The sequence below is a fragment of the Ochotona curzoniae genome, unplaced genomic scaffold (assembly GCF_017591425.1).
Source record: "Ochotona curzoniae isolate NIBS_2020 unplaced genomic scaffold, NIBS_Ocur_1.0 contig_2754, whole genome shotgun sequence".
Classification (NCBI taxonomy): domain Eukaryota; kingdom Metazoa; phylum Chordata; class Mammalia; order Lagomorpha; family Ochotonidae; genus Ochotona; species Ochotona curzoniae.
Window position 1 is genome coordinate 25,801,737 of NW_024465582.1, and position 21,020 is coordinate 25,822,756.

The 21,020-nt window shown below is 49.8% G+C and overlaps 1 protein-coding gene across 1 annotated transcript in view; it reads left to right on the forward strand.

Moving 5' to 3' along the window:
* Window positions 1-15,291, forward strand: part of IL31RA (interleukin 31 receptor A) — a 34,414-nt gene extending 19,123 nt beyond the window's left edge. The window contains exons 8-14 of the mRNA XM_040977337.1: window positions 5,332-5,514; window positions 6,037-6,138; window positions 7,832-7,978; window positions 9,880-10,020; window positions 11,722-11,815; window positions 13,329-13,410; window positions 14,887-15,291. Of these exons, the coding sequence (XP_040833271.1) occupies window positions 5,332-5,514; window positions 6,037-6,138; window positions 7,832-7,978; window positions 9,880-10,020; window positions 11,722-11,815; window positions 13,329-13,410; window positions 14,887-15,291 (1,154 nt within the window). The remainder of the gene's footprint in view (window positions 1-5,331; window positions 5,515-6,036; window positions 6,139-7,831; window positions 7,979-9,879; window positions 10,021-11,721; window positions 11,816-13,328; window positions 13,411-14,886) is intronic.
* The last annotated feature ends 5,729 nt before the right edge of the window (window positions 15,292-21,020 follow it).

Consider the following 21,020-nt stretch of genomic DNA (forward strand, 5'->3'; position numbering starts at 1 on the left):
ACTTAGTACTAACCTTTACTTCATACATCTTCTCATTTTTGTAAGCTTTTTCTTTCTCAACAGGAAGCATGTTCCCTGAGAGTAGGGATTTTTTGTTTTCTTTTTAAAATTTTAAGAGGTGGGGGAGGAAGGAGAGAGAAGAGAGAAGTCAGAAGAGAAGAAAAGGAGGGGAAGGAGGAGATGACAGGGGACAATAGGAGGGAAGGGAGAGGAGAGAAGAGGGAAGGGGAGGGGAGAAGGGAGAGAAGGGGAAGGGAGGAGAGGAGAGAGGGGAGGCTTAGAGAGGAGAAGAGAAGAGAGGAGCGGAGAGGAGAGAGGGGAGGCTTAGAGAGGAGAGGAGAAGAGAGGAGAGGAGAGAGGGGAGGTTTAGGGAGGTTTAGAGAGAGAGGAGAGGAGAGGAGAGGAGAAGGGAGAGGGAGGGGAGGGTTCTTCTGTCATTGGACAAGGCCAGGCCAATGCCAGGATTCAGGAACACAATCCAGGTTTCCCATGTGGTTGGCTGGGACCAATCACTGCTACCCCCAAGGACTCCAGTAAGCTGGAGTCAGGAGTCAAGGCTGGGTCTTGGATCGAAATACTCTGACATGGATTAGGGGTGTCTTAGGCCAAATGCTCCTCTTCTTCTCTTACAATCCATTTTCCAACAGCTGCAGCGGTGTAGGGCAGCTGGCGAAGAACAGGTGCTTAGTGACTGTCAGAAACACTGCAGTGGGGGAATGTTCTCTCCATCTCACTGCTCTCTGCTTGGACCACGCTCATTCATGCTGTTATGTGATTCTCTGCCCGTGCCCCCTGCCTTCTCTATGCCTGAAAACTTACCCTCTTGCCTCATTTTAGAGCTCTCAGGCATTCCTATTTTGTTTTCTGAGCTGCACCTGAAGCCATCTTAGTGTTGGATCATATTCCACTTGGTTCCTAGCTCCTGGCTCCTGGCCCCTGATGGACACATGTCATTTTGAGGGGGATGGAGGTGAGCTGAATGTCAACCTCAGCTTTCTACTATGGCCTCAATATGGGAGGCTCTCAGAACTGGAGATAAAACTGTGGACTTGGGAGCCCAACAGTTTTGGGTTCAAATCTGCTCTTTCACAAGATACATTAACCTTGGGCAAATGGTCTGATCTCTAAACCCTAGCTTCTTGGAAATAGGACAAGTATGTAATAACACCACCTTGCAGAACTGTCTGAGAGTTAAATGAGATTCTGTCATTCTTATTAGAAATTCTGATTGATTGCATGTCTATGAGACATAGATAATCAGCCTTAAAGCTGCTGCAGAATGCACTTGAACTAGAACTTACCTGTTCCCCTGCCTTCCCCAGCTTTGTGTCAAGTGTCACTGTCATCATCCGTGACATGATGTGACTTGAGAAAGTTTGAGGGAAAAAGGAAATTACAAGATGAATTTATTTGACTTCAAAAATTTTGAAATCCAGGCATAATTTTTCATCATGTACATTTCTAAGAATCCCCCCATGTGAGTGGATTTCAAAAGCACATTGTTGGGGTTGGCATTGTGACACAGTACATTAAGCTGCCACTTACGATCTGACATCCCATATTGGAGCACCAGTTCAAATCCTGTCTCTGCCACTTAAGATCTGGCTTCCTGTTAGTACACCTGGGAGGGCAACAGATGATGGTTCAGATGCCTGAGCCCTATGTAGGAGACCTGGGTGCCCTGACTCTTACAACTATTTGGAGAAGGAACCAGTGGATAAAGATACCTCTCTCTCTCTCTCTTTCCATCTTTCTTTGATGCTCTACTTTTCAAATAAATCTTCTAAAAACACACATCTTATTTACTTCCAAGGGATAGGGAAAGTCATAACTTTCATCCACTGGTTCACTCTCCATCTACATACAACAACCAGGGCTGGGCTGAGGTCGAAGCTAGGAGCCGGGAACCCTGTGAGGGTCTTCCGGGGGCGGGGTAGTGATCCATGTCTCTTGAGCCATCATTCAATACCTCCAGGGTATACCTTAGTAGGGAGCTGGATTGGAAGCAGAGGCGTGACTCGAGCCCAGGATTCCCCTGTGGGAATCAAGCATCCTAAGTGGCAACTTCTACTGTTGTGCCCCAACACCCAGCCCAGCATGGTAGACCTTGCCTTTTACTTCTATCTTACTGTGTTTTTTAAATACCCTCAAATAAGAGAGTGGTGTTCTATAGAATTGTGTTTAATAATGTAGAAGCCACTGGAGAATAGTTATAATGGTAATAGTCTAAGTATATTAAGTACTAATGTATGGCATTAAGTATAAATAAATATATTATACTGTCTACTGATAGGTATTCAACATTGTACTCAGATGACAGCTTATCTTGACATGACTCATAATCAATATGATTCGATCCATGTTATAGATGATGAGTTCAGGAAAACTTAAATTTTTCTAGGGATTCCACCATGCCAAACTGGTGTGATAAACTTTATCCAGAATCTTGGAGTTGGCCTTTACTAAAGTCAGTCAGAATTCTGGCCACAGACACTGTGTGACGCTGAGCCGGGGTCATTTACCTCCAGGAGGCCTGTGTGTTTTTAATCTTCAGACTGCAGGATTGGCCCAGACAAGCCTTGGGGATGCCTGAACATCTGTGTTCTGTGAATCCTCAGCTGGCAGCCAGCTGCGCCTGGGCGTGGGAAAGCACAGGCGTGCACGTGCCGAGACAGGACCTCAGAGTGAGCTGGGATCAAGTCAGGGTGAAGTTCAGGGTGAACCTAGGACAGATGACCACAGGGAAGCACCCCCAGCCCTTGAGAGCCTTATCTGATAGACCCTAAGTGACTGTCCTCATGTGACTTCCCAGAAATTCGTGCTGTTCATGGTCAATGCTCCCGTTCCTTCCCTAGGTTTCCCATCATAGCTGAGAATGTGCTGTATCAGAAGTGATAAGTATGATTTCACAGCATGCTGATTTTGAAGCTTCTCTTGTGGTGTGCTGGAACTTTGCCAGGTCTTTTCCCCCTTTAGAAGTTGACTGATGGCTTTAGGCAAATTTGACTTTGTTGCTTGAGGTCTCCTATTCTTGGTGTTCAGACCGAGCTCCTTTTTCTCCTCCTCCTCTGAGCTCCAGGCTTGGTGAGAATACTGTGGAATTAGGATCTAACATTTACTTCTTTTCAGGCCAAAATTTGTGAATAACTCATTAGTTACGATCATGCTTTCAGGGAGACCAGAAAATGAATTGGGGATAGGGACAGGCCAGGTGAGGGGAAGATGTCAGGACCATGGGCTGAGTGTCTGGGAACAAGTGGTATGGTTATGGAGGATGGAGGTGTAAGACCAAGGTATTGGCTTAGTCTTCTTCCTTCACAGTCTCCAGGGCAGGTCCCTTGCCTAATTGTTTGAGCTTCCAGTGGCCCAAATATTCTTAGACCTATGACAGCTCTAATAATTCCAACTTTCATCTTGATCTTCTTACAGACAATCCCCCACGTGTTTGTTTCTGTGTCCAATTGACATTCAGCTTACAAGGACATGCCACTCATGTCGGATTGAGGGCCCATTGTTTTAGCTAAGTACACCTGCTTCCAAATAAGGTTGCATTCTATGGTTCTGAGAAGGTCTTTGCCAGGGCAGGTGGGTTGGGACAGGAATGGCACAGTTCAACCCCAGACAGGCTAGTCTGACATAAAGAGGTGGTGGTTCCCACCAGTTCCTGCTGGGGAATTCTGGAGTGAATTACATCCCAGCTCAGCAGCAGTAAGAGGCAGTTGGAGAGGACTGTGCGAGGTACCAATGTCTGGGTTAGCAATGACTTGCCATCTGCATGTGGACACGAGTTTCTGGCTGGGGAGTGAAGTGAGGCCTTGAGTGAGGAGGAATGGGGAGACAGATGCAGAAGCCCAGGAGATTCAGCAGGCCCCACTCCAGTTCCACATTTCCTGCTGGCCTCGCTTTGCCCTTTCTCAGAGCTACCTTTTCAGGTTGGCAGCTTCCTTGGGTTATTTCTGGGACTACCTAGGGGAGAAGGTTCCCTGCACTGTGGCTCCCAAGAATGAGACTCCTCCATGTACACTCAGCCTTGGTGGCACCTGTTGCCAGATATAGCAGAATGCAGTGTCCTGCATTAGCTGAATTGCATAGCTTCCCGAGGCTTTGGGAATTTTTCTTGTTGTGGGGACATTGTCTGCTCTTCTGCCCTGATCCAGGGCTGTCTTCGGTGTTCATGTCATACACACATGTGAACTCTTGAAGTCTGTAGTGGGGAATAGAGAGAGAGGGAGAGCCACACCCTGTTGTTTCTGAGACCCCCTTCTCACCCCATCTCTGCTTTCTGATAGGCCCCCAATAAGTCTGCCATTTCTGTGTGTAAGATCTCTCCCATGAAATCATAGTTTTTGGATTGGAATCCATGTGCCTAACTCTTCTAGTAGAAGAATCTTTGTAACCTATTGTCAGAGATAAGTTTCTTGCTGGTCCTGCATTGACTCCTGCCATTTCATGAGTTGATCCATACCTAGGTACTTTGCTTTTCTGATACATGCACAATTCTTGCTGCCTGGAGCAGATGAGTCCGTATCTAGTGTGTAGGGCCAGCGGGGAGGTTGAAGTGCGAAGTCATCTCCTTGGTGTGTTAAGGTCACCATCTCCTAGCTTCCCAGCCACACTATTGTTGGTACCTGAACTTGTACCTTTGGAGATTCTTTTTCTGAGGTTTGTTTTCCTTTGGCCCTGCAGAGTCACCTGAGGCAGCTGAGTTCTTTTAATCAGCAACACTTTAATGAGCCACTTTGCTGGAAAAGGTCAATTTGGGGATGAGGCAAAGCCACAGAAGCTATCAAAGCATTGGGTATAGAAAAGAGATTTACATGGGCCCGGCGCGGTGGCACAGTGGTTAAGGTCCTCGCCTTGCACGCCCAGGATCCTATATGGGTGCTGGTTCTATCCTGGCAGCCCCGCTTCCCTTCCAGCTCCCTGCCTGTGGCCCGGGAAAGCAGTCGAGGACAGCCCAAGCTTTGGGACCCTGCGCCCACGTGGGAGACCCAGAAGAGGCTCCTGGCTTCGGATCGGCATAGCATCGGCCGTTGTGTTCACTTGGGGAGTGAATCATCGGATGGAAGATCTTCCTCTCTGTCTCTCCTCTCTGTATATCCGCCTTTCCAATATAAATAAATAAATAAATAAATAAATAAATAAATAAATAAATAAATAAATAAAAGGGATTTACAGTAGAGGAGTGAAAACTGCCCGCATCAGAGGAGGCTGCAGTGGAATTCTTGGACTTGGACTGTTTTGTAGCTCGGGCAATGAACAGATGCCAGCATGCTTGATGCCTGGGGGAGTGTTGGGTGGTCACTGATCCAGTCCTTTCTCTCCTTTCAGCATTTCAGTGCATTGAGGACATGCAGGCCAGGCTGGCTCAGGACCAGCTGGTGGTGGAGTGGCAGAGCTGTGCCCAAAAGGTGGACATGTGGATGGTTGAGTGGGTCCCAGATTTGGACTCAGAACGCTCTGACTTTTCCTGGGGATCTGTGACAGGAGCCAAGAATTGGACAATCCAGCAAGGTATCCAGCATGGGATCTGCAGGTGCCCTCTGCACTGGGTTTGGTTGTCATGATCATCAGCTTTTAAATGTTTGACCAGAACTCCTAGCTGCTGATGTGGTGAACAGAACCTACTTCTCTCTTCCTGGATGACACTGTAATTTTGCTAAAGTAGTACAGGATTTGGTTCTAAGAATTCACTAGAAAACCTCAGATTAAGATGAGATGGTGCATAAAAAAACAACACTTGCACCATTTTCTCAGTTTTTCCCCCTCTTGGGGGCCTCTCCTGTCACTACAACAGGAGACCTCTTTGTCATTTTCTTAAATAAATCTTGCTTTACACACACACACACACACACACACACACACACACACACACACACACACACACACAGAGCAACCATCTGGCCTAACCTTGTCTCCCAGAGGAGGCAAGAGTAGGGAAAGAGAACCATCCTTGCACATCATGTCATAATGGAATCCAGCATTCATTTTACTGTGCTGTGCATTTATTCTATTTTTTCTTTCTTTTTTTTTCAGATAAATTAAAACCTTTCTCATGCTATAACATCTCTGTGTACCCTGTGTTGCAAGACAAAGTGGGCGAGCCACGTTCCATCCAGGCTTATGCTAAAGAAAAGCGTATGTACGGGCAGGGCAGTGGAGGAGAATAGCAGGGCCCATTCCAGATTCAGCTAAGGCTGGGAATGCCTGCCATTCACTTAAGGTTGTCTTAGGCCCATTTGTGCTGCACCTTTGTCCTGAAGAAAACTCTGAATTTGATTCAGTTGCAGTTCGATTACAGATACACTAAACTTCAAAGCCAGGGTGGGTGGATAGACTAAGGAATCATTTAACTAAGGTCAGCTCAGGGGGATGAGCAGGTAGTGCTGTGGTTGAGTTGCTGCTTGGAACCCTCGCATCTGGTTTCAGAGTTGCTGGGTTCATCTTGGCTCCACTTCTCATCTTGCTTTCTATTACTGGACACTCTGGGAGACTCAGTTGGGTCACTGCCACCCATGTGGGAAACCTGGATTAAGTTCCAAGTTCCTAGCTTTGGCCTGGCCCAGAAGTGGCTGTTGTGGATGTTTGGGAACATAAAAATGCAGATGGAAGATCTCTCTCAATATGCATAAAAGCAGGGTTGGAGGAGGACACTCAAGTTTTTGGCTATTTTTACTCCTCTGTGACAGATGGAGAGCACAGCCCAGTGTGGCAGCTCAGCACTCCACTGCAGAACATGGAACCCCTCAGTTCCACACAGGATGGCCCCACAGGACATCAATGGCACCCTCAAGGCCTAACCTGCTCCTGTAACCTGTACAAAACCCGTGTTGAATGTAATTGCCATCATAATAGCATTAACAGGGGGCTTTGAGACCAGGTCCTAAGAGCTCTGCCTTTTGAGTAAACTCAAGCTCTTTTATTAAACTGATTTATTTATTTAAAAGTCAGAGTCAGTGTCAGAGTGAGAGAGAAAGAGAAAGAGAGAGAGAGAGAGATCTTCTATTCCTTACTTCAAAGCACAATGCTGAGCTGGGCTTCATGAAGCCAGGAGCTTTGTCTGGGTCTCCCACATGGGTGCAGGGGTCCAAACACATGGGTCATCCTCTACTGCTTTCCCAGGCCATCAGCCGTAGTGCTGGCCCTGGGATCCATGCTCTTTGGCCACTGTTTCAGAAGTGATTTGTTTTTTGCAGCAGTGGTTTGTGGTAGATGCTTCCTTGTTCTCCCCTGCTCCGCTCCCCCGCCATGCTTGCTGGCTTGCTGGGAACCATTCCGGAAGCCCCCCTGCCAGATGCTAGTGCTATGCCTTGGGACTTTCCAAACCCTCCCTGCCCAACTTAAAAAAAAAAAGAAAAGAAAAAAAGACATCTGTCTGTCTATTTGCTCTCTTTATAACTTCTAGGAAGATCAACCAAGGGAGCTACAGGCTTCATCCTAAACTGGACACATTAAAAAATGAATGTACAGCAATAAGCAAGCAAATTGTTTGCATTTCCTTGCTGCCACTTTGGAAGTTAGGATGTTTTAGATTCTGCATTGGAAACAATATCTTGTAATGCAAAGGTAGCTTACAGATGTGAAAGAGCTGGGTGCTCTTTGAGTGAGAGGTCTCTCAGAAAGCACATTTCCTCTGTTTTCATCTCTCTTCTGGCTTAAGACAGGTGATTGTGGAAAATAATACTCCCAAACAAGTGTGTCACTGGCTTTCCTACTAACCCCACCTCCAGGACTGTGGTTTAGATGCGGGTCCTAGCAGAACCTCAATCTGTGGGGAATGCTCCATTGCGGTGTGTTGAGTGTGGACCATTTGTCTCACTGTCATCTCAAGCTCCCTCAAATGGACCTGTGACCAGGGTGGAGAACATTGGTCTGAAGACAGCCACAATCACATGGGAAGAGATCCCCAAGCATCAGAGAAATGGCTTCATCAGCAACTACACCATATTTTGCCAGTCTGAAGATGGAGAAGAATTCTGTAAGTGTGCCCATAATCAAATTTGACAAAAAAAAAAAAGAAAGAAAAAAAAACCCCTACAAGCCAAGGTCGCAGTGGGTACAGCCCTATTGTAGGGATTAATGACCAGCAGTCTCGACCACCTGCTAAAAACGGGACCCAGAGCACCCTCTTGTTTTGGAGGTGAAGGTTAACTGAGGGTTGAGTGATGATACGTGAGGGGTTTGTGATAAGGGGAGGAGTGGATATGAGGCCTGGTCAGGCTCTGAGCAGATTTACTGCCTGTGAGCTCTGTGACTGCTACCAAGGGGTAAGCCTGGCTTAAAGAGCAGAGGGGCACAGTCTGACAGGTGCCACTTATCTAGTGCAGGACACTCAATTATGATTTCTGCCCACCATCAAGTCATCCTTAGCCCACAGTGCCTTCTGACATCCCAAATTCTGGGCTATGTCTATGTACTTATTTAGGCTAATTTCTTTTTCTATGGTAATGTACACATAATACATTAAACATTGAGAAGTATATATTTGGGACCTGACACAATAACCTAGTGGCTAAAGTCCATGCCTAGCACACATTGGGATCCCATGTGGGTGCTGGTTCATGTCCCAACTGCCCTGCTTCCCATCCAGTTCTCTGCCTGTGGCCTGGGAAAGCATCTGAGGACAGCCCAAAGCCTTGGGACCTTATACCTGCAGGGGAGACCTGAAAGAAACCCCAGGCTCCTGGCTTTGGATTGGCTCAGTTCTGGCCGTTGCAGCCACTTGGGAAGTGAATCAGCAGACAGATCTTTCTCTGTCTCGCCTTCTCTCTGTATATCTAACTTCCCAGTAAAAATAAATAATCTTTTAAAAACAAGAAGTTTATATTTGAGTGGCATTAAGAACATCTAAAGGGTTGAGCATCTGTCACCACCCTCTATTTCCAGGACTTCTTTTCAGCAACAAACAGAAACCCTAAATCCATTCATTTGCTATTCCCTATTCTCCTCTTGCATTCCCTGGCAATCGCCAAACTACTTGACGTCTCTATGTGGATTGCTTATCCTCAGTATTTCATACAGTAATAACCATACAATATGTGACCTTTGTACCTGACTTCCTTCACTTAGCACGATGTTCCTTGTGCTCTTGATGTCACACAGGAGAAGACGTTGAAAAATGCAAGTCGGGAAGATGTGTACTATGTTGCCTTTTAAGAGTTTCTGAAGTTTTAGCTCCTGAAAGACTTTTAAAAATTACTTTAATTGTACATTTTTTGTGAGATAGTTGATCATTTGATACATGTATTCAATGTGTAAAAGATTGAATCAGAGTTTTTAGCATTTCTTTGTAGACAGATGCAGTTATTTATTTGAAAAGCAGAATGACAAAGAGGAAGAGAGAGTGTTACTTCACTCTCCATGTGGCCAGGGGCTAAAAATTCTATTGGGTCTACGTGGGTAGAGGAGGCCAATGTGCTTGCAACAGCTCTGCTACCTTCGGTGGCACATCAGATTGGAAGTGAAACAGCCAGACCTAAACCAACACTGGAAGTGAGAGCTTCCACTTGCTGTGCCTCGATGCTTGCCTTAAACATTAAAAAGGTTTTTGGTTTGCTTTGTTTTTTTTTTTTTCTTGACAGTACTAATTATACATATTTTTAGAGGTGGTATGATTTCTCCACCCACCACCACAGTGGCCTCTCATATATTTTATAAGCTCTTTGAAGAGAGGAATTTGCAAGTTCCAAATGTCAAGGAAATGAGGAGAGGGAAATGTTATCCCAATTTGACCAGTACACATCATGTACATCATGGATAGGGGTTAGAGGATGAGATGGTTAAGCTTGGGGGTGCAGGTTCCAAAGCTCTTGGAGCCACTCAAACATAATGCTCAGCCCATCTTGGCTGGATGTTTGACTCTCATTATTTCTCCTTTAGCCAAGATGGTTGACTCCAGCGTTCTGCAATATGATCTAGCGTCTCTGAAACGGAAGACTTCTTACACTGTTGTAGTCATGGCCAGCACCAGTGCTGGGGGCAAGAATGGGACCAGTATAAACTTCAAGACGTTGTCAATGAGTGAGTCTCTCCTTGAAATCCTGAGTACTTCTTGTTGGTGTTGACCCTAGGTCAAGCAGAAATAACCACAGCCAAATGAAGGCAAAACCCAAGTGACAGGACAGGTAGCTGAGTGAGAAGAACTTCAGAAAGGCAGGTGTGTGAGGAGAGAGAGAGGAAGACAAGAAAACTGACAGCTGAATTTAGAAAACTTCCTCATGGACAGGCCAGATCAGCCCACAGAAGATCGATCAAGTTCATAGCAAGTCTCAACACCAAGCCAGTCCTCACTTTGAGGCTGTCCCCAGGGTCACAGTCATCAGGTGTCAAAGAATATTACATATTAGGGCCTTGGAAGGAAAACCTTGAGTGAACAAAGGCCAATGACCCTCGGGAAGGGGCTTAGCTCCATTGTTCATGGATTTTTATTTTTTTGAGCAAAACGACATACATTTGATGTGCCAACTTCTGTGTTAATAAGGAGCAAAACAAGTTAACAGATACCACAAATCAGGTGCAATGTGACAGTTTCATCTGCTCGTGGGTGGAGGGAAATGGATGAGAGGGAGACGATGGAATGGGGGGAAGATGAAACATGAGGAAGGAGTGTGGGGAGAGGCAGGCTGATGTTGCCAAGTCCTCGAATGGCAGAGAGATGGTTTTTAAGGATGCACTAAAACTGTTTTAAAGACAGAACATCCTTTTGGATGAAAAATGCAGGAATATTGCCAGGTTTTGCAATAACTGATGCAAGCTAAAAATTGTCTGCTTGAGGCATTTTTGAAAGATTTTATCATTTACATATCAAATAGTAATAGGGTTCCAGAAAATGTGAGTGTAGTCATGTGTTGTACCCAGAAAACATTTTCTGTGTCTATGAACTAAGATTGCCTTCCTGAAACTCTTTGATAGAAAGTGCACAGATTGTGTCAACTCATGGAATTTTCTCCAAGGGTCAGGGTGGAGGCAAGCACACACCCTGGAGCCTAAGAGTGCCCTGGTCTGGCCTGTAGATCGCCCCACTGTCATTTTGGGTCTTCTGTAAACCATTCTCTAAGTGACAGCCCCTGCTTGAAACCCATCCACGACTTTGTTCTGCTTTAAATAAATCCCAAACTCTCTACTGTCACTCTCAGAGCCCTTCCTCATCTGTCCCACAACAACCTGGATTCCTACCACATTCCGCCTTGGTCTGCACCTGCCCCAGAACGGCCCCCTCTGCCGGGGGCGTCTTTCTGCCAGTTCTCTGCTTGTGTGGCTCCTTTTTCCAACTCAGACCTCACTTTCTCCAGACCACCCAATCTTACCCTGCTGGGCTCCCTTTCACCTCACTTTAGTGACTCTTCATCTTGCAAACCCTTTTCCCTGAAATAATCTTAGTTGTTCTCTGAGTCCTTGACCAGAGTATAAACTCCGCAGGAGCGGGGATTTGGGGCACTTGCTGCTGATTGCTGGCTTTAGTAGTCAGCATAGTGTTGGCAGTTAGTAAGTGCTCAGTAAGGTTTCACTGACTGGATGAAGCTGGGAGTCGGCCCTGGGGAACATAAAATGTATCAGTATTAGATGTACAGGGAAGACCACTGGAAGGAAAAGAAGTTAGATCTAAGGGAAAGAAAATTTAGAAATGTGTGAAACAACTGGAAGAAAAAGTTAATCTTTGATATTTGTCAAGAAATGGAGGTACTTGGCTTACTCCTGCCTGCTCTTGTCTTCTCCCCCAAGATGTCCTTGAGATTGTCCTGATAACTTGCGTGGTTGGAGGAGGCCTTCTTACCCTCATTGTCCTCACTGTGATGTACAGTCTCCGGAAACCCAAGTGAGTGTGTACGGGCAACAGTGGGCGCCTTTGGCAGCAGGGCATGAAGGGTAGACGGACTCCTGGGCGCTGTAGGAGAGGGCTCCCCACCACAAAGGCAGCGGCCATTCATGTATTCATTTGGGACCTGTTTGAAGCCCACACTAGGGCTTGTTTGAATTCTGACCATGCAAGAAGTCTCACTCCCACTCAGCTCCGTGTCCAAGCATAAACCTTAGAGAGGTCAGGCGTGTCCAGCTGGCTACAGGCCAACCTGCTGCATTTGTCATTGGGGACTAGAGTTGGACAACAGGTCCCTTCTCTCAGTGCCTCAGGAGCCCCTGAGAGCAGCAAGAGGCAGAGCAGGGGGCAGGCTGTGTTGAAGGCGTGTAGCTGTGTAGCAGCACTGTATAGCGCACATGCAGATATGTAGCAGGGCTGTGTGGTGCATGTGTGGCTGTGTGGCAGGGCTGTATAGCATGTGTGCAGCTGTGTAGCGGGGTGTGTAGCAGGGCATGTGCCATGCACACAGCATGCCGGCCAGTCACATGCCTGTAGAAACCTGCTCTCCTGTGGCTCAGCATCTGAGGGCTGGCTGCATGCACCTGTGTTCTCCCTGCCCTAGCTACTGTAGGAGAAGAAGGTTGTATTTGGGTTCTTGCAAATTCTGCCCACAGTGGCTGAAGCTGCCCTGACGATCCCTCCTTGGCAGAACTCTGTCCCCAGTGGGCCAGAGAAGCCGTGGCCTTCTCTAACACACTGCTGCATTTAGTGAATAGTCAAGCTAACGTCACTTAACTGTGTTGCCACCAAATCATCAACACCAGCCTTTGTCCATTATGCACATCGCACTTCGTCTGCTTTTGTTTTATTATTTGTACTTTTCTTTTTAAATTATTCATATATATTTACTACTTTCCATGAGATGGTTCTGCATGTATAGTTGTTCCTGCCCCCTATTTCCCCTCCTATTGTCCTTCCATGTTATTACAGTAGTATAGTTCCTTCATAATAGTTACAAGTTTAATTTTCTGTGATTTAAATGTATCATGACGTGGTAGGTCTAGGCAGTGGTGGAACATCTGATATCATACTTCAGTGGGAATTCTACTTTCAGTATGCATTGGGGTCAGGCCCTACCCCCCAGGGTTTCTGATCCAATGGTTTGGGGTGAAGGCCAAGAGTCTGCAGTTCTAAGTGGCTCTGAAGTCACGCTGGTTGGGAGCACCCTGTGGAAACCATAGAATGGGTAACCTGTAAGATTTAGGAGGTGACCTTCCTGACAGTCAGTCTGAATGACTGTGTGATGGTGTCCTCCTGCGTGGGGACACGGGGCAGGGGAGTGAGCATGGATGGGGATAGCTTTGTGCAGGGTGAGGTCTCTTCCCCTGACATCCTGCAGAGGACCCCGTGCGAGTTTGCCCTTATCTAACAGGGAGCCCATCAGGGTGCCCTTGCTGAGCCCCAATGCTTGGACTCAGCCATGCAGGGTATAGAAAATGCTTGTTGGACTCACCTTGTGTTGTCTCCTTAGCAAACTGACTCACCTGTGCTGGCCTGTTGTGCCCAACCCTGCTGAAAGTAGTATAGCTTCGTGGCATGAAGATGATTTCAAGGTAAAGACTCAACATTATTATTAAAGAAACCAGTGTGCAGGCTGACTGTGGGAGGTGGCAGGGTGGCTGGAGGTGGGAAAGAATACTGGGCAGAGATTCCCTCAGGCTTCCCATAAGAAGGACTCAAGGTTTCAAAGACCCAGGCAAGCAGCTGACTACACCATTGGAATCATCTTTCCTGGAACATGGTCTTGTGCTTTGGGCCAGAGGAAAGAGCTTTACTGGGCTCTTTGCCAGCACGGAACTGGTCCTAGAAACTAAGGAGGATACTGGCTCTGCCCTTACTGTCTATCCCGTGGGATTAGCAAGAGGGAGCCAGCATGCTGGCCCGGTAGTTAGGATGCCAGTTAGGGCACAGTATGGGATGCCTCCCATACTGAACACATGGGGTTCATTTCCTGGCTCCAGATCCCAATCCCAACTTCCTGCTTCTTTCAGATCCTGGAAGGCAGTGGGGCTAGGTCAGGTAGCTGGATCATCACCAGCCACGTAGGACACCTGGGTTGGCCTCCTGGCTCCAGGCTCTGCCCAACCCAGCCTTGGTTGTTGTGGGCTTACAGGGAGTGAAGCTGCAGGTGCAGGTTGGCTCTCTCTGTCTCTGTGGCATGATTGTTAGGCATTAATATCTCACTGAAACAGAAATAAGGCAAATATAACCTTACATTTGTATTATTGAAAAATTAGGGGAGAGAGAATAAGAACAAGACACTGGTTCACTGCACCCATCTCTCCGCAAGCCCACAATAGTCAGGTCTGGGCCAGAGCAAGGCCAGGAGTCAGGAACTCCATCTGGCTCTCCCAGGTGGGTGGCATAATCCAAGCACTTGCCACTACCCACTGCCTTCTAAGGTGCGTTAGCAGGAAGCTGTCTGAGGCATGGACCAGCTGGGACCCCTGGCCCCAGGAGTCTTTGTGACCCGGGACACTTGTTCCCCACAGCCTCAGCTCTGGTCCCTGCTCCCCTGTTAGTGTTGTATCACTCTCCTTACCTTCCTCTTTGTTCGATGGGACATGAAGAGCTTCTAGGTTCTGTGGCAGTGTTGTCTGATGACTACAGTGCCTTCTGCACACTCTGTCATCGGTCTGGCCTGATTCGTCATACACTGAGCACTGTGCTAGCCTCTCAACCCAGGCCCTGGGGGTACAGAGACAGCAAAGACACCGCTGCTGCTGGGGGCGGGGTGCCCTGTGCTGACATTGGGCACTGAGACTGTGGGCTCATTCTTAGAGCCCTGATGCTGATGTTTCCATCAAAAGTGAGGGTTTGTGGCCACAGGATTGGGGGGCAGGTAGCATTGAGCTCTGAAAGTGCCAGAAGGCAGGGCACCAGCCTGTGGGAAGTGGGGTGCTCTCACTGAGCTCGCACAGCAGGCCCTGAGATGACCACTGTGAGCCTGGGAGGGGCTAATGACTGTCGGTAACAGCCTCAGTTTCCCCAAAATGACCATCTGAGGTATCTCCTTTTTTCTTTTCCAGGGCAAGCGATACCTGAAGGATGATGACTCCGTGTACACAGACAAAGACATGATCTTAAAATCATATTCTTACCCCCATGACCTGATTGACAAGTTGGTGGTGAACTTTGGGAATTTTCTGGAAGACGTTTCCTCAGAGGAAGCCAGGAAGGGTCAGGAAGGCATTTCAGGAGGAGAAAGGAACGAATATGTGACCTCCCCCAACAGGCGTGACTGTCCGCCAGGGAGGAGTGGGGTGGAGGGCCCAGTTCTGACAGAACCCCCTGCTCCCAGGGCACAACCTCACCCCTATGCTCCTGAGCTCGGGAAGGAAGGCACCCCAAATCCGTATTTGAAAAATTCAGTGACAACCAGAGAATTTCTTGCATTGAAAGTCCTCCCAGGACACACTGAGAGCAAGCTCTGAAGGCCACATGGTGTGGCAAGAGGTCTCGGAGACCCAGTGTGACAGGATCAACAGGACCTCCCTGCCCTCCCAGGCTTCCTTGCTTTTCTGTCTTGAACCCATGCTGGGGAACAGAAATCCACCCCACACTGCTTTTGCATGGGGTCATGACCCCCTCGCACTGGCATGGCACCCGGGGCTTCTTGTTGAGCGTACCCTGAAAAGGCCTCTTCCCACAGGCAGCTGGGCAGCGTCTGGGAACCTGCACCCCTTGCCACTGCCTTCACTGGTCAAGGACTGGTTCCAGCAGCCTTTTCAGGCACTAGCCCCGTTCACCTGTGCTCCCCCAGAGTACGGGGCGCTACCCCTATGTGTGATGACCCAGTGGGGGTCTCGTGGGAGCCCCTACTCCTACTGCATAGGGGACCACACGCCAAGCTCTCCTGAGCACTCACAGGCCCTGGGTACTGCGCACACGGAGAAGTCCCTGGTGACTGCCTTGGCCACATCCAGACCCCAGCTGGCCCCACCCAGGGTCTCAGCTGTGTTCTCTGCTTCCTGTCAGACAAGGTCACTGGAAAAACAGACGCTATTCTTGTAAAGACTTTTCTGGGGTCTCTGGGAACCAGGCAGACAATAACGGTAGAGCCCTACTGGTGGCTTTTCTTTTATAGTAATAGAAACTTCTAGAAGATTGGCAAAGAAGTCAATTGGTGTATAGGTTGGAAAATGGTGTCTTAGGATGCAGCAGTTTGAAAATGCCAAGAGTGCGGTGGTTGGGAGAGGCAGGAGATGCGAGAGAGGAGAGACTGCCACAGGACTCCTGCCCCAGGTGTGGGCAGGTCTGTGTCAGGAACCCCAGCTTGCTCCTGGCTACTGCTGCTGCAGGCTGCTGGCAGCCCAGGGGTCTGTGAACTTTGGTCCTGGAGCTGAATCCCAGGCCTGCTTCCTGTGGAGGGCCATGCATTCAAAAAATGGCGTTGCCTTTCTAAGTGGATACAAAGGAATCTAACAAAGAGTAGCAGTTTGTGACTGCAAAAAAAAAAAAAATTTTTTTTTAAATAGTAAAAATTCAAATTGTGCTGTATTGGAGTGCATTCACACCCACTGTTTGCACCTGGGCTGTGGCTGGCTGTCCTCCCCAAAGCCTGAAACTTGCACATCTGGCCCTTGCCAGGAAGTTTATGGACGCCAGACCCGAGGCTCCAACCCGCATCAGGTTTTTTTTTTTTTTTTTAAAGATTTATTTATTTATTGGAAAGTCAGATATACAGAGAGGAGGAGAGACAGGAAGATCTTCCACTTGATGATTCACTCCCCAAGTGAGCTCAACGGCCAATGCTATGCCGATTCAAAGCCAGGATCTAGGAACTTCTTCCGGGTCTCCCACAAGGGTGCAGGGTCCCAAAGCTTTGGGCCGTCCTCGACTGCTTTCCCAGGCCACAAGCAGGGAGCTGGATGGGAAGTGGAGCTGCCAGGATTAGAACCTGCAGCCCATATGGGATCCCGGGCGCGTTCAAGGCGAGGACTTTAGCTGCTAGACCACACCGAACCCCACCCACCCCCCCACCCCCCCCACCCCCCCCACCCCCCCACCCCCCCCACCCCCCCACCCCCCCCAACCCCCCCCCCCACCCCCGGCATCAGGTTTTAACTGAACAAGCTGTTCACTAGAAATCAACTCAGGACCTGCCATTCTGAATTCGCACGCAATGGGAACGTCCCCCCCTCCCCCCGGGGACGGGAACACTCCCTGATGCCCACAGCTAACTAAGGTCATGGGCAGGGGGCTGTGTCTGCTTACCCCAAAGTTCTCAACCAGGACGTCCCCAGGCACTTGGCTTTGTCGGCTTGGATTGGGAGGCACCAGCGGCCTCTAGTGGGTGGAGGCCAGCAATGCACACCTGAACAAACCCTGCAGGGAAATTGGCTCAGAATATTCCAATGTGCCCAGCGGCTGTGTTTATCCTGGCAGGAGTTTCCTGCGCCCGCCGGAACCACAGCCCTGGAGAGCTGCAGCCGTGTCCCTCTCTCGTCATAATTGTAATTTTGGTTTGCACCTCACTTTACAACAATCCCAAGGACTCAAAGTAGCCATGATTGATGTCCTTCATTCCTGATATGATCTGTGTAAAATCCAAGGCTGTTGACATGTGTGTCTGGTTCCCTCCAGCCTCCTCAGGGGCAGGGTTGCTTTGTGTACCCTCTCAGTTTAGAGAGCAACTGCAGGACACTTCGCACTGTCCTGTCCTGGCTCCTTGGGGCCAAAAGAGCTTTGTGTTTACTGCTCCACCTGGCATGACGGGCATTGCCAGGGGAACCCAAGAAGCCATTGTGCTGCTCGCCGCTGTGAACTTGATTTTGCCTCTGTCTTTGGGATCCCATAAACACCCCCGGCAGGGCCTGCAGTCAAGGCGTGCGGCCTTGTCGCTGTCTTGTGGGAGACTTGGAAGAACAGAGAGGGTGGCCCAGGCGCTTAGCGGTCCCTGTCCCCTCTGCAGCCGTCGCTGGACTCTGGGGTCAGGGCTGAAGAAGTGGTTGTTCCAACAGCACGAACAGCCCCCATCCGTGTGAGAAGAGCCATGCAGGGCCACTTGGCAGAACTGCGGTCAGTGGGGCTCCCTCCCATGGCCGCCCAGGCTAAAGCCAAGTGCATCCAATCAATTTTGCCGCCTGCAGTGAGGTTCTCTTGTCCTGCCCAACTTCAACCACCATGTGGGCTGAAGTGGCGGAGAGGTGTCACGAGGCCTGGACTTGGGTCCCGCAGGTCCCTGGGGGCAAGGGGGAACAGCACCAGGATTAAATGAGCAAGGCTCTAGGTTCCATGTGCCACAGAGGACTCAGGTTCAGACCTGGGGGTTGGGTGACGACGCTGGCTCTGGGCGGGTCAGACTCACTGGACACTCATCTGGGGGCTACTTTGCAAGTCCTGTCCAGAGAAAGCCAGGTGGTGCACGCACACGCACATGGAGCCAGGGGGCTTTCGGTGGTGACACTTAGCCCATGGACACTTAGCCCAGGAGTCTAACAGGTGCTCCGCGTCTCTGCTAAGCCCGGAATCCCTCTGCCCCGCCCAGCACCAGCCACCGCCTTCTGTTTGGCTGCAGGACAGGAGTTCCAGAAAAATCGCTCTACTAGCTGCATGCTGACTTCCCTCCTGAAGATTGCTCCAGAACCCTTTGTACTTAGCCTAGGAATGCTCCCGTTGAGGGCGTCTTCTCTTGCACCCAGAACAGAGGTCTCTGCCTTGAGCCAGACTTTTCTCTCCTCAGATCCTAAGACTGCCCCCCCCCGCCCACTGTCCATCCCTTCCGCTCAAAAGAGGCCAAACCTCCCAGCACGGGGCTGGCTCGGGGGATTCAGCTGTTCTTACAAGCCTGGCATTCCATAGCGGTGTGCTTGTCGCTGTGCCAGCTGATCTGCTTCCAGTCCGGCCTCCTGCTTGCTGTGCTTGGAAGGCGGGAGAGGATGGCTCAGTGCTTGGGTCATCCTAGCCACCAGCGTGGGAAACCTGACTGGAGTTCCAGGCCCCTGGCTGGCTCTGGCAGCCACTTGAAGGAGTGAACCAGTGTGCAGAAGTGTTCTGTGTGTGTCTCTCCATCTTTCTCCCATCCTGTTTGTTATTCTACCTTTCCAATAAATTAATTAAAAAGAAAGAAAAAAAACTTCTAAAAAGAGCTATCTTCCAAAAACACAACAACAACAAAACCCTCAGATCTCCAGCTTCCTGAACATCACGCTACATGGTCTCCTGGTCGCCTGGGATGATGGACCCAGGTCTGGGTCAGGTCTGCGGCCTGGGGGACCTCTTCACTGCGCATGTGCTGGCACCTCTGCACAGGAGCTGAGCTAACTTAGCAGTGGGTGTCAAGGTCCTGAGGCACGGGGTCGCTCCTAGCATCAGACCAACAGAGCAGAGGGGTGGTGTTCATATCCTGTGGGGGTGTGACTCAGCATCCTCCCACTCCTGCTCCTGGCTCCCAGCCCTGGGAGGGGGAGAGCAAGCAGATACTGGTAGGAAATGTATGATGGTGAAGCCTGGTGGGGAGGGAGCTCATTCGCACAGTCCCCCCAGCTCTGCCCCAGGCCATACTGTCATGGGATCAGGGTCCAGCCAATGGCAAACCTGGTTTATTGCTGACCTGCCAGTCTGCAAAGCGCCAGCCACGTGGCCCTTTTTTCTGCAGTTTCTGTGACATTGGTGCCTCCCACCTCCATCAGCTGCTGACTGTAGGGGCCCCGGTACCCCAGCTGCAGTCAGAGCTACCCTGCGGGATGAGGACATGAGACAGTCGCACCTGGCAGCCCCTGGTCCTGCCCCTCCCTCCAAGTCTGAACTTGAATGCACAGCGTCCAGCTGCTTCAAGCCCTCAGCCTGCTGCTGCCTCGTGACTCTGTCCTCAGAGAGTCCCTCCCTGCTGGGACACACGCTGGGGACACACCTCTGGCTCCCTGCTGCCATGGCATGCTTGGTCGCACGTGCATCGCATTAGACCACTCTGGGACTCCTCCCACTTCCCACAATGCTCCTCTGAGCCCCGGCGCTGCCACAGTACACCTGTGTGCGCTGTCTGCCTTCCTCACAGCGGCAAAGATCCGGGCAGACTCCTTGCTTCGCAGCTCACGAGTTCTCTTTATCCGGTTCTCGCCCTCCAGCCAGGTAGGTGCCAGAGCTCAGGGTGTGCTCTGTTTCCTGAAGTGACCCTAAACACTGGCTGCTCCGTTCTCCCAAGGGGACACTGATGTTCCAAGGCAGCTGCTTGTCCCAGCAACCTGGAGCATGGACAACAGGCCAGCAAGGCCTGCTGTGTCCTGCCCTGGCCGGGTCTGGGCTGCGGCCAGTCCCTGGACATTGGGGAGTCCTGTGCTGGAGTGTGGCTACAAGCTGGTTAATCCCAACGGGTGGGGACATGTGTCCCTGGGGCTGAGGGGCTTCCTGGGAACCTCAGGAACCAAGGTACTCCAAGGACGTGGCATTTCCACAGGCTTTTGGCTGTAACATTTTGGAAGGGATTTTATGCTCTGTTTTGGAGATTATTTGCATGAAACTTGGTCTTGCGCCTTCTCAGCAAGCATCCTGCATCTCTATGGATTCTTTGTGAATTGAAAAAAAAAATAGAATCTAATTTGCAAACTGTTTTAACTGCAATTGTTAAACACTCGCTCCAAAATGGTGATGCTGGCTGGGATGTTTTGTACTCTCTGAAATAGATGGTCTTCAACTTGGATTGTTTGCAATGTGCTTGTCTTGGGCTTTTTGCCGTGATAGTTTTCTCCAGCTCAGGTGGATTTTGTAGTTCCCTGAAAAACCCGGAGGCCGCGGAGCCCGTGTACTCAGGTGTCGGGAGTCTTTGGCAGAGTGTCGGGGTGAGCCTGGGTGTGTGTTTCCCGGGAAACCACGTGAAGGTCAGCACCATTGCTGGGCAAGAGGCAGACTGGGCAGAGGCTGGGCTGCTCACGGTGCGGACGTGGGGTCAGCCACGGGGTGGCGGAAGTGGACCCAGCTGACGCTTATTTCCAAGTGCAGCTGGGAGCGAGCTGAATGTGAGCCGGGCTGGGGGATCAGGGGCCCTTCGGGAGTTTGGTGAACTGGGGTCTGGTGGGCGGGGTGCATTGGTTGTGCCTCCACCTGTCACCCAGGCCCCACCCCTGTGTAAACTCCCACTGTCCCAGAGAAGTCCGCATTGAATGGACACGCGCTGAAGGCTGCGTTTACACAGCGGTGGGAAGAGGAGTGGTGTTTCTGGAAG